General features: G+C 46.0%; 1 protein-coding gene across 2 annotated transcripts in view; it reads right to left on the minus strand.

Moving 5' to 3' along the window:
* The window catches only part of IFT140 (intraflagellar transport 140), a 95,091-nt gene that overhangs the window by 4,759 nt on the left and 78,680 nt on the right, over positions 1-11,652 (minus strand). For both annotated transcript variants that reach the window (XM_066198054.1, XM_066198055.1), the window contains exons 19-22: positions 4,755-4,932; positions 2,345-2,535; positions 1,230-1,325; positions 57-189 (exon numbers count right to left, since the gene is read on the minus strand). In XM_066198054.1, coding sequence (XP_066054151.1) covers positions 57-189; positions 1,230-1,325; positions 2,345-2,535; positions 4,755-4,932 — 598 coding nt within the window. The remainder of the gene's footprint in view (positions 1-56; positions 190-1,229; positions 1,326-2,344; positions 2,536-4,754; positions 4,933-11,652) is intronic.

An 11,652-nucleotide genomic window follows, 5' to 3' on the forward strand; every position in this document is an offset into this window, starting at 1 on the left:
CCATGCTCCTCCCAGGAATGAGAATTCTGGAAGCAGGTGGAAGCAAGCTGCCTTACCTTCTGAATGTTGCCTTGAAAACAGTGGACACGGACTAGGGAAAAATAATCCTGAGCTAGTGCATAGTACTTTAATGCAGATTCCATGTCTGACTGGCTCTCCAAGTAGTGTGCCCACCACTTCCACAGGCTCCTGGAAGAGCAACAATATTAACTGCAGCAATGAGAACTGCCAGAGGCTGGTTTACGCTCCTAGAGAGCTTGAACTAAAAACTGAACACACTTCTTAAAACACACGCTTCACCCCAGCTGTTGGGGGTTAGGTTTGTTCCTTTTTTACTCCGAAGATTTTTTTCCCCATAAGTTACTAGGAGATTAAGTACTGGGTGTTTGAGGGTGGTTGACCAAAACAAAGAGGTGGCCAAGAGTCAGATGGGGGAGATAAGGGCAGGGCTGAGAGCAGCTTCGCTCTTTGGCTCCCAGCATCGCATCGAAGAGGACGCGGGCAGGCTGCTGCTTGCTGCAGTGGGAGTTTGCTGTCCCAGTCGGGTCTGGTCCTGAGAAAATCTACCACCATCTGCTCGTGGGCCCTGGAACACTGAGCTCGCCTCCTCCTGCCCTGTTGGGCCGGCCCTGTCCTGCCACTGCCGTTCCTTCGGCACTGCCTTGAGACTTTTTGCTACTCTATAGTCCCGCACTGCCCTGTTGGGATATCCCAGCTACCATCAGCAGAGCTTCTGATTTTTCCAACATTCCAGCTTGGTTGCTCTCAGAGTCCCAAGAGATTGGATTCCCTGGGCTTTGTGAAACAAAGCCCCTCGAGGTTCCTGGTTCTGTTATTATTATTGCTGCAATTGTTGTTTGTTTGCCTTTGTTATACATACTAGTAAAGAACTGTTATTCCTATCCCCATACCTCTGCCTGAAAGCCTCTTTAATTTTCTAAATTATAATAATTTGAAGGGAGGCCCTGCCCCTCCTTAGCAGGTACCTGTCTTTCAAACCAGGACACCAACCCAAGTGTGACACTCCCAAGATCCAGGAAGTCAGCCTCGCTAACCAATGTGGCAGTTCTTGAGCAAGTGCAGCATAAACCTGAATAGCTGTTGGAGCGTCATAGTGGATAAGGCAGGGGTTAAACAAGACTGACAGGATTCACACTCCGTCATCCCTGCTGTCATCACAAATTGTATGTAAGACCTGACAGCCCTGTGTAGAAGGAACAAGCACTGACTTTTCTTGCATCTTGTTGATGTAGTTCTCCAGGGCTTGTAAGTCTTCCGAGAGCATTCGAGGTATTTCAAACCGGTGTGTGTCTGACTTTTCATAGCTGTAGAGAAGAAGAACATATCCAATGTGAAATGACAGCCTCCTTATTAGCTCTCTATGTGTAAAACATCCATTTAATCTTGTTTGCCAGCCATCAACTGACAACACTGACAACAACTGCTTTAGCTGTATAACTAAGTTCACTGCAAGACCAGTTGCAGTCCACCAGAACCATCAAAAATTAAGTGGTACTGCCAAGCACTTGGAATGAGGGAGGTGTGATTTTCACAGCACAGGAAATTCTTTAAAAGTGCCAGTGATGGCCCAAGTAAGTATTCCAGAAAGTTCCCCAAGCATCAAGCACACCCGGCTGGACAGGTCACAAATGCCCCAGGCTCTACGCTGTACCACCCACTGCAACATCAATGCCACTGCTGGGAGGTCACTGCCCTTACCCCAGCACCCACCTCGCCTAACCACACTGCCCCCCATGGCCATCAGTGGGTCTGCCTGAGCACAGCAGAGCTCTGCTTTGATTCCGAGCAGAACTGACCTTACTGGATGATGACAATTATGATGATGGGAACTTTCATATTGGAAAACTCATATAGAAACAGGATCTCAAACGAGAAATACAAGACATGAAAAATACCCTCCCCTAACTTCTCATGGGACTTGGCAGTCACAGGAGAGGATCAGGCACCAGAAGCAACCAAGTCAAACTAAATTCTGCTCCAGCAGTTGCGTCTGGGACTTTCGGGAAAAGCAAATAACTGGTTTCGTCATGGAAAAGGAAGGAAAAGATGGCAGTGGTCTTCCAGAGACAAACACAGGACTGGATATGAGTGAGGTTTAACTACTGGCTCTGACAGACTCTTGACCTTTAAGACACTACACATTATTTGCATGGGAGGGTGATGGGAGGTTTCACTGGCAATACTTTAACTCTGTGAGATAGAAGGCATCAGAAAGAGGAAAAGACTTTAATTAATTTTTACTGGTCATCATCAAACATCCTTCACCCATCTCCACAAGACAAAGAGGCTCCCAGTCCCCCAGGCACACCCAGCTGGTGCTTACTGGGTGAGCGCCAGGCTCTGCTGCCCGGTTGCCTCCAGATGCTTCGCGTAGTTGTAGTGGGTGGTGCGCAGGTGAACCCGGTCATGAGCCTCGGCCGTTTCGATGGCTTTCTGCCACTGGTTGGAGGCCTGGTAGAACTTGTTCAAGAGGTCATACCGTTTGCAAGCCTTGTACAGTCTCTCTGCATCCTCCTGGGAGAGGAAAACCCAAAATCTCCGTCAGCCCCGACCACGCTGCATGTCAGTCACACCAGGCACTGCACCTTGGAACAGTTTATTAGTGCAGGGCATTCCAATGCAGTTAAAGCAACATCATTCAGGCAGGGGGTTTAACCAACTAAATATATGTGGCCTGGGATAGCATGTTATTGGGGAACAGGACAGTGTGTAAAAATAAGGAAAGCACTCCGATCCTGACATTTATTGTCCAGGATTGACTAGGAGGGAGGGGAATGACACAAGCAAGTCATCAGTGATCAAATCCTGTCATCAGGAGTGTGAGTCTCCAAAAATGGAGACGTGCTTAGGCGGGGGTACAGCTACCGACCATGCTGCCCACCCAGAGGTGAGACTTAGGAGAAGATCCTGGCGCTCAGGGTTTGAGAATTAAGGTGCTGCAAGCCAGGGAGCCCCCGTGACCTCCTAGCAGGTCTCAGAGGCAGAAATACTGTTCATAGATAACTGAGCTCCATTCCTGGGAATATGTGTTAATAATTTATTATGGAATTAGAACAGGAGGGTTTTGCCAATGCTGATGCAAGGGTGAGCAAATTTGGAACTATTATTTTTATTCTCTGAGAGGTACTAACTCCTGTGGAAGGAACATTTTCCTGCTCCACCCAACTGCTGTCCAGCTGAACACTATATTTAGTAAATTGATATTATCTGTCCAAGACAGAAAAATGCTTTCTGTCTCTTATTGTTTCAAATTTTAAAAAGCACAGAAAGTGGAAAAGGAAGATGCCTGCCCTAGGATTCTGTATGAGATGGAGAAAAGTAGTAGGGCTGCATTTGTTTTGCTGTAGTTCCCTTCCACCTCTCCAAACAGATCTAAATATCCAAGAGAAGAAGCACTGACACTTGTCAGCCTCATAGCTTTCTCTGCCAGGAAGGCTTTACAAACATTTCATTTCAATTTTCCTTTTTTCTTTAACTCAGAATAGTTACTCTCTGTCTCATACTCATCAAATAACTATAGATTGCCAAATACCTTTTCAAGCCAAATTCTAATTATTTGGCCATTTTCAAGACTTCCTTTTCTGTGAAATCTTTCCAAGAGCAGAGAAATTTGCACTGATTTTCTCTGAACCTCTTCCAGTTCATCAACTCTTTTTTTCTATAATGAGATACTTAAAGGCTGGAAGTCATCATTCCAGCTGTAGCTGCCTTAAATATACAGACAGGAGTTACCAAATCCAGGTCCAGAATGTGGTGTCTCCTCAAACATGGCCCCAAACTGATTTTTGCTGTCATAACACCTTGCTATTTTTTATCTAATTCAGTATTTCATATACATTCAGTATAGAGACTGTGGGTTATTTCATAAATTCTTTCCCAGTTTTCCCTCTGACAGATCATGTGCCTGGATCTCTTACAGTTCCAAACCAAAAATTTCTGGGTTTCTTATGGATCCTTGCTGAAGATATTAAATTAGTGGAATACTAATTCCACTCTAACTAGCACCAATCCATTTTCAATCCATATGGCAATGCTAGTCTCAAACCCAGCTTAGATCTCAGTCCTATTGGCAATCAAGGGGAGCGAAGTCAGACACAAGGTCCACTTAGGGTTGTATTTGCTGCCAGGTTGGGCATCCTGCCAGATGGAGGAATGAGAGACAATTGTTCCGTACACCAATTCTGGGGAACAGCTAGATCTTGTCCTGTGGCTGAGCTGGATCCAGTCAAGTTCCTGCTCACACAGTGGAAGAAGTCAGGATAGAAATCTGTGTGACTAGGCATCCCTGGGACAGCACAGGCAATGACTGTGACTGACCAGAGCTCTCCAGCCCCCCAGGAAAAGTCTATTTTGCCTGAACTCCTTCAACAACTTCAAGTCAGCCCTCACTCTGTGACAGCACACAACTCTAGCCTTTCACTCTACAAACAAATAATTTCAAAATGGAACTTGTGTTCCATATCAGAGCTTAAAAATCAGAGCTCCAAATCACAACTTAAAACATGTTTGTTGAAACATTTTAACTTTAAAAAAATATAACCTTTTTTAAATCCAGTGAAACCTAGAATGATTACGTTTGGAAGAGGCTTATGCCCCAGGAAGGCAGGCTTTTGTTAAATGTTTCATGCATAAAACAATCCTTAAAAGATGTTTCCTTCAGTCAGCAGTTTCTTTCACTGAGTTATTTTTCAGAGTCTGATACAAACTCCTCACAACTTGTCTGTGGGATTTACCAGCATGCCCAGCTGTATGGCCAGCACAGCCACCCTGGCCTTGTGCTCTGGCTCTTGCTCAGCCTCCCGCAGTGCCTTGGCTCCTCTTGCGTGACCCATGTGCCCCAGGCAAATTTTGGCAACATCAAGCCTGTGAGTCTTCACGCACATGCGAGCCATGTTCTCCCAGACAGCCTCGCTGCAGGAAATGGGAAAGAAAAGGAGAGCTGTTATTGTGTCACCTGGAAGGCAGGTGAGGCGTGAGGAGAGAGAGTGTGAAAGGGGAAACCCAGCAGTACGTTGGGAATGGGGTGACTGTCACAGAGACTCCAGCAGAGTGTGAAGACCGAAGAGGAACAGAAGCAGGCTCACACACGAAGGTCAGTTCTTGAGCTACATGACTCCAACCTTAAGGAAATATTGTGGGATTTGATTTACACCAATGTCTAAACAACAGCAGTTACACCTCTACTCTGGAGACAGGCTGAGAGAGCTGGGGATGTTCTAGCTGGAGAAGAGAAGGCTCTGAGGAGAACTTAAGAGCACTTTCCAGTGCCTAAAGGAACTCCAGGAGAGCTGGAGAGGGAGTTGGGACAAGTGATGGAGGGACAGGACAAGGGGGAATGGCTTTGAAAAAGGGGAGATTCAGATTGGAAGGAATCCTTCCCTGTGAGGTTGGTGAGGCCCTGGCATGGGCTGCCCAGAGAAGCTGTGGCTGCCCCATTTCTGGAAGTGTTCAAAGCCAGGTTGGAGGGGGCATGGAGCTACCTGGGAATAGTGGAAGGTGTCCCTGCCCAAAGCAGGGGTGGGTAGAAGTGCACGGTCTTTCAAGGTCCCTTCGAACCCAAACCAGTCCGTGATTCTATGTTTGCACATATATAAGCATTTATCATGTGCCCATTCTGCTGTAGCTACAACCTATAGACAGTCACAACTCCCACACTGATGTTGAGAAATGATGAGAAAAATCTTAACCTCACACTGGAAATCTCCTGCTGCAGTCTGGAGTAGTGTAAATACCGAACAACTATTGGGAGCCCAACTGTTGTACTCAGTAATAAGGAATAATGTGTTGAAAAATTACCATGCAACCATGTTCCAATTTAAAACTTGCATAAAACAGGCAAAAAGAAAAGCTTTGTGATGCTCAGAACAAGAACTCCTCAGGGCTATGAATTCGCAGTTCACACTGCAAAGTCCCCTGCCCAGGCAAGGCAGGACAGGCTGAGGACCATGCTCACGGCTGGAATGGCTGGCAGAACTGCCCAGCAGAAGGACCACGACAGAACTGACCATCACAGAGTGAGACAAGCAAAGATTTTAACAGATTCTATTCACATGTGAGGCTCTTCAGAATTTCATGCAACATGTTTAACTAATAAAAACCATTAGCATTCAAAATAAGTTTTTTTTCAATGTCACCCTCAGCAGAGGTATGGTTTGCACAGTTCTCAGGCACCAACACAGCACAAAGTACAGATCCAAATTTTAAACGCAGGGAAAAAACAAGAAAATAACTGAATAGAATGACACTTTATGACCTGCCACCAAATTCCCTTCCAGTTTTCCTATGATTAAAATGTTTTTCTGTTTCCAGCGGCTGTAGGAAAGCCCTGCACAAACACGAGAAAGTGACTAACTGGGAAGCAGTAATTTACTTTAGAACTAGAGCATCTTTTACTTGCTTTTACTCATATAAAGGTTTCAGGTAGTAATCAACAGAAGTGATACAGGCTTCGCTGAGAACAAACGATATAGAGAAAAAAAAAAGGAACAGATGTGATAAATCAGGGACAAATTTCAGAAAGATCAGAAGTGTTTTTGCTTTAGAAAAGCAAAAATGCATGTCTGAGTGTTACCTTTCTTACAACTGAATGGTATTCAAACACAGCCTCCTCATGCTCTTTACCTACATGTCCAAGCTCCCCAGCTGAGGAGCCAAAAGGAACACTGAAATAAAGCATGAAATAAATTAATAATAATAATAATAAATTAGTAATTTCAGACCTGGAAGGGCCTGACAGAAACCAGTGCTAGATCCTTCAGCACATCACCTCTCAATACAGAAATGCTGCCTTGTGTCAGCAGACCTTCCTAATTTCTGAAAAGCTGGAACAGTTTCGTCTTTTATTCCAGATGCTATCTGTATCTGCATTTGGGAAAAGTGGGAAAAAACATCTTTAAACAACACTGACATTTATCAATGTGATGTTAGTTACGCTCACCTGGCTTTGACCAACACAGCCAGTTGAGTTCTGTCCTTAAGAAAAGCTGTTCAAGGCTGTGCCTGGGCACAGCTGTACTTCACAGCACTTGAGGAGAAGTACATTTTCCAAGCTCTGCATTGTGCCAAAAGAAGCTGCCAACAGCCACTTGGCGCTGGGTGAAGGAATGCATGTCTGTACTGGGCTTTGTCAAGCCAACTAACAGTGAGTTTCTGAAAGGAAATCAAAATCTTTATTTTTCAGAGCTCTGACAGCTCTCAACTCCCTCCATGCAGGAAGATGAGAGTTCATGGGCTCAAACAGGCGAGCGGATGAGATTCTTATTTAGACTACAGGGAGTGGAAACTTTTGAGAGGAAACAGACTACACAGTGTATTTTAAAGTACAAAGTTAAAAGATAAGACCGTGCAGAGAGTCACAGCAGGATTTAGGAGATGTTGCTCATCATCTCTCAGCTGTGTTATGCTTTCCTGGATGGCAACAACTCCTGACAATGTCAAAATTCAGCAGGAGCTGATGCCCCTAGGACTCCTCTTTGGGAGGTCTTGTCCTCCACACACCTGCCTGTGGGCCATGCGGGCACTCAGGTTCTTCTGCCCTGAGGAGCTGGAGTTCTGCCATCCCACCTCTTTCTCCTCCACTCCAAAACATTTGCAAAATGAAGCTGAGAGGCTTGAGCCGTGGGCACACCGGGGGCAGCAACAAACGCAGAGGGAGAAACATCTGCAGTTGATGTGCTCTGCAGTTGGTTTTATTCTGGTAGGCACTGCCTTCTGCCACCCTGTCTGGGCAGGGGATGAGCACACTAGGCTCAAACTGCACCAAAGACACTGAATTTGGGAGTGCTCATGGCAGAGCACAGCTTGCATGGACTCTGCCAGTACAGAGACCACACCAAGATATAAGAGGGACACCAAAGAAAGGTGTCCCTGCCCATGGCAGAGAGTTGGTGCTGGATGGTTCTCAAGGTCCTTTCCAACCCAAACCATTCTATGATTCTAAGATTCTGAGAGACATGATCAGAGCAGCTCAGCAGCACAAGAACCCATGGCAGGCGAGACACTGACTGCCTCTGACCATCCCTTCTCCTACTTCTCCCCTGCAGAAACACCCGAAGGAGTGTTTCACCTAAGGAACCTTGCTCTGCCCAGAGCAGTCCTCATACCCCATTGGGTTTGGTTAGCAGCTGCATAGGGCAGAGCAACAGCCATGGTCCCCATGGAACTGCAGCAGAGACTGGTTCTTTCCAGTAAACAGATCCTTCACAAGAGGGACAATGCTCTGATGAATGGAGAGGAAAGGGTAGGGAAGGGGAGGAGATCCTGGAGTACCCACAATCCACTTCCATTTCTCTCTGTGTTTCCCGAAGACCAACCTCAGCCACAAGATGCACAACCTCCTTGGCAGGCACATACCCCCAGCACCAGGGCAAGTTTTGCTGCCCCTCAGAAATGTGAGCAGATGGATGTGGGTCTGGTGAAGGAACAAGAAACAGGAGGTGCAGAACAGGTTCATTTAAATCCCAGGGAAAACCACAGTTTATCTCCCAACAGCTGCCAGTGTAGTAAGAAAGCTGAATCTGTCCATGCTTCCCTAAAAGGCAGCAACGCTCCTTTCCAGGCCTGCTGCTGTCCACAGAAAATGCCAAGTAATATTTTTCCCTGATCTCAACTCTAACTCTGGGAATTTCCTGTTCTTCCCCTCCTCCTCCTTTCTTCCCCCCTGGAAAGCCTCTCACATCTGTACTTCATCAGCCAAAACTGGAAACTTAATGAAGCCCAGGGGCAGCAGCAGTGGGAGCAGAGCCATGGGAAGGCATCCCAAGCAGCCTGGGAGCCCCAAGCCCCCCACCAGGCACAGGGATACACCATCCACTGCTGCACCCTGTACTCCCAGGCTCCAGGTCACATCCACAGTGCCAGGGATTTGGGAAGCAAATGTTGACGCCCCTGAAGAGTGGACACAAATTTTACCACATATTTGATGAAAGTTTCCTTGCTTTGTATCTGACTTTTCACATCTGTTTTTCTGTGGAACTGTGTTTACAGCATCCACAGTCTGATGTCACAAACTCTTCTGTTTCCGTATATTTTTCATTGCCTATTTAGCACGAAAGTTTAAAGAAAAAAAATGGAATATTATTTAGAAATGCTGGAGATTTATATGTCTGAAGCATCTCATGGAAAATCTTTTCTCCCTGTATTTAATGGGCGATATTTGGAAAATGAACATTGATCAGGATCAGGGTAAAAAATAAAAAATTATCTCTTTTCAATTTGGGCCCCACTTTGTTGAACTGGACCCTATAATATACACACTATATATAAAAAAATTATATTTCATCCTATAATGTTAGATAGATAGATAGATAGATAGATAGATAGATAGATAGATAATCACAGAACCACACAATCGTTTGGGTAGGGACATTAAAAACCAACTTGCTCCAAACCCCTGCCAAGGGCAGGGACACCTTCCACTAGACTGGAAAAATTTAAGGACTTGAGAAAATGAGGTTTTATCTGATGTAGCTAATTTAGGTTTGATGCTTTTAAAATGCCTCGATGGGATTCTGGTTATATGTTTCCGTGGGACTAAAAGACAAGAAGGAACTTAGTAACAGATGAAAAGTTGTAACAGTTCAATGAGACTCTTGATAGTGTTAATGATATTCTATGAGCTACTCTAGGAAAGGTCAGGCATTTTTCATGTATGATCCAAACACTGAAAGCTGATGAGGCTACTCCTAAAAACTCTTCCCTGGCAGAAACAGACCATTTGATAAAGCAGCTTCACAGAATATATCAAAAATATCCCATTGAATATATTGCTTTGTTCCAAACTTATCCTTGTAAAACCAACACCAAGAGATTGCTCCATGTGGGTTGTATGACACAAACCCCTGTGCCCCACAGAATGTAGTGAGTGCTGCAAAATGCACATCCTGCTGTTTGTCAGCAAAGAAGCATTCGCTAAGGCAGTTTTTTGTTAAGGATCAGGATTCCCATACTGTTTAAATTGGATATTAGGGAAAATCCTAGGGTCACCATCCCTGGAAAAATTAAAAAGCTGTGTGGATGCAGCACTTGGGGACATGGGTCTGTGTCTGGGGTAATGGTTGGACTTGATCTTTTCCAACCTTTGTGATTCTGTGACTATACTGATGTGTTCAGTCTTTGTAAAATAAAATTACAATTGTTTTTAATGTTACATGAGAAGGAAGCTTGGGCCCTGATGAAAATACATACTCAGACTTCATCAAATCACAAAAACCAATTGCAGGGAGGTAGAAGCAGGTGTGTGACATTTCTCTAAAAGTAAATCTCTCCTGGTGTTATCTACATATAAACATCATCTGCCTTGCTGCTGAATCTCTGGATTATAATAAACACAGAATCATATAAAACCAATAATCCAAGGGGATTAAAATATGCAAAGATGGTCACTGCTGGTAGGAAATTTCTTTGAAGAATGGCAGACACTGGTGTTTTTATAGTGGAAGTTATAAAACCAGCAATGTCCAGAAACATGACCCACCACAGGGAAAAGAAGAAACCGAAGATCCTATAGTGCTCTCAAGAGATGAAGATGCTCAAAGTACTTAAAGCTTAATTTGTTTGAAGATTAAAAACTATCAGAGCACGTGGAGGAGGGTTGAGTTCATAGCCAGGTTAGTACATTCAACTTCACTGGCTGAAAACTAATTATAGGAGTACATCAGCTTTATTGGATTTCCCCCAGCTTCTCTCACCAACAAGTCTTCAAAGTAAAATGTTGCCTTGCAAAAAAATTCAGACCAGTTTCTTTCTGTGTATTGGGTCAGGCAGGTCAGGAGGTTAGAGGCAAAGCCTCTTGCACGGTAAGACAGAGCTGCTATAAAATTAAACCAGTTTCTAATCTAATTTATTGATTACAGGGATGTGAACTCCGGTGCCAGCCCCTCAGGTGTGGCGGTGCCTGGCAAGGCAGGTCCGTGCCAGGTCTCCTCAGCGCTGACCAGATGTTGTGCCTTCGCTGCAGTGTGTACAAGGCAATACTACTGACACTCGTGCGCTTCGTGCAGCCTGAAGAACTGTGCCAGGCTCACCTCAGGAGGGGCACAATCCCAGGGCCGGGCAGCGCCCACCAAAATGCCAGTCCTCGAACGTTCAAGTGCTGCTGCGGCAGCTGACGGGAACAGCAAAGAGCCGTTCGGAGCGCCAGTCTAGGCAAGCCCGCTCTGGAAACAGCCGGGTTCAAGGACAGTTTGGAATGCCCTCACCTCTCTTTAACCGGTTTCTCAGAAAAGCACCTGCCTTGCCCCGCGGCAGTCTGTTCCGCACTCGCTGTCAGCAGGGACACGCCATCAAGCACAGGGCAGCAGCGTTCCCAGCCCCGGGCACCGGGCGGGGCGGGCAGCCTCCCTGCGGGCGCTGCGGAGCCGCCGGCGCGCCGGGACTCGGGCCGCGCCCGCCCCGCACCGGCGCCGTGCGGTGACTCCCAACGCCGCTCACACCCCAACACTTGCCCCTGCCTTTGCAGACGCCCCCAAACCGGGTTGCTATCGGGTTGAGGATCTCGAGATTTTATACTTCCTATTTTTCTGCCACGGTCCCTCCTACGGTGCAGAGAGGATGCGGACATCAGGGCGCCCCCCGCAGCGCTTTCGTCGCGCTGTCCAGCAGCGCACCCCAATATTGTTTTGCTTCTAGTAA

This window comes from Chamaea fasciata, unplaced genomic scaffold (genome assembly GCF_029207755.1).
Source record: "Chamaea fasciata isolate MVZ Bird 193981 ecotype frontalis unplaced genomic scaffold, bChaFas1.0.hap1 SCAF_16, whole genome shotgun sequence".
NCBI classification, from domain to species: domain Eukaryota; kingdom Metazoa; phylum Chordata; class Aves; order Passeriformes; family Sylviidae; genus Chamaea; species Chamaea fasciata.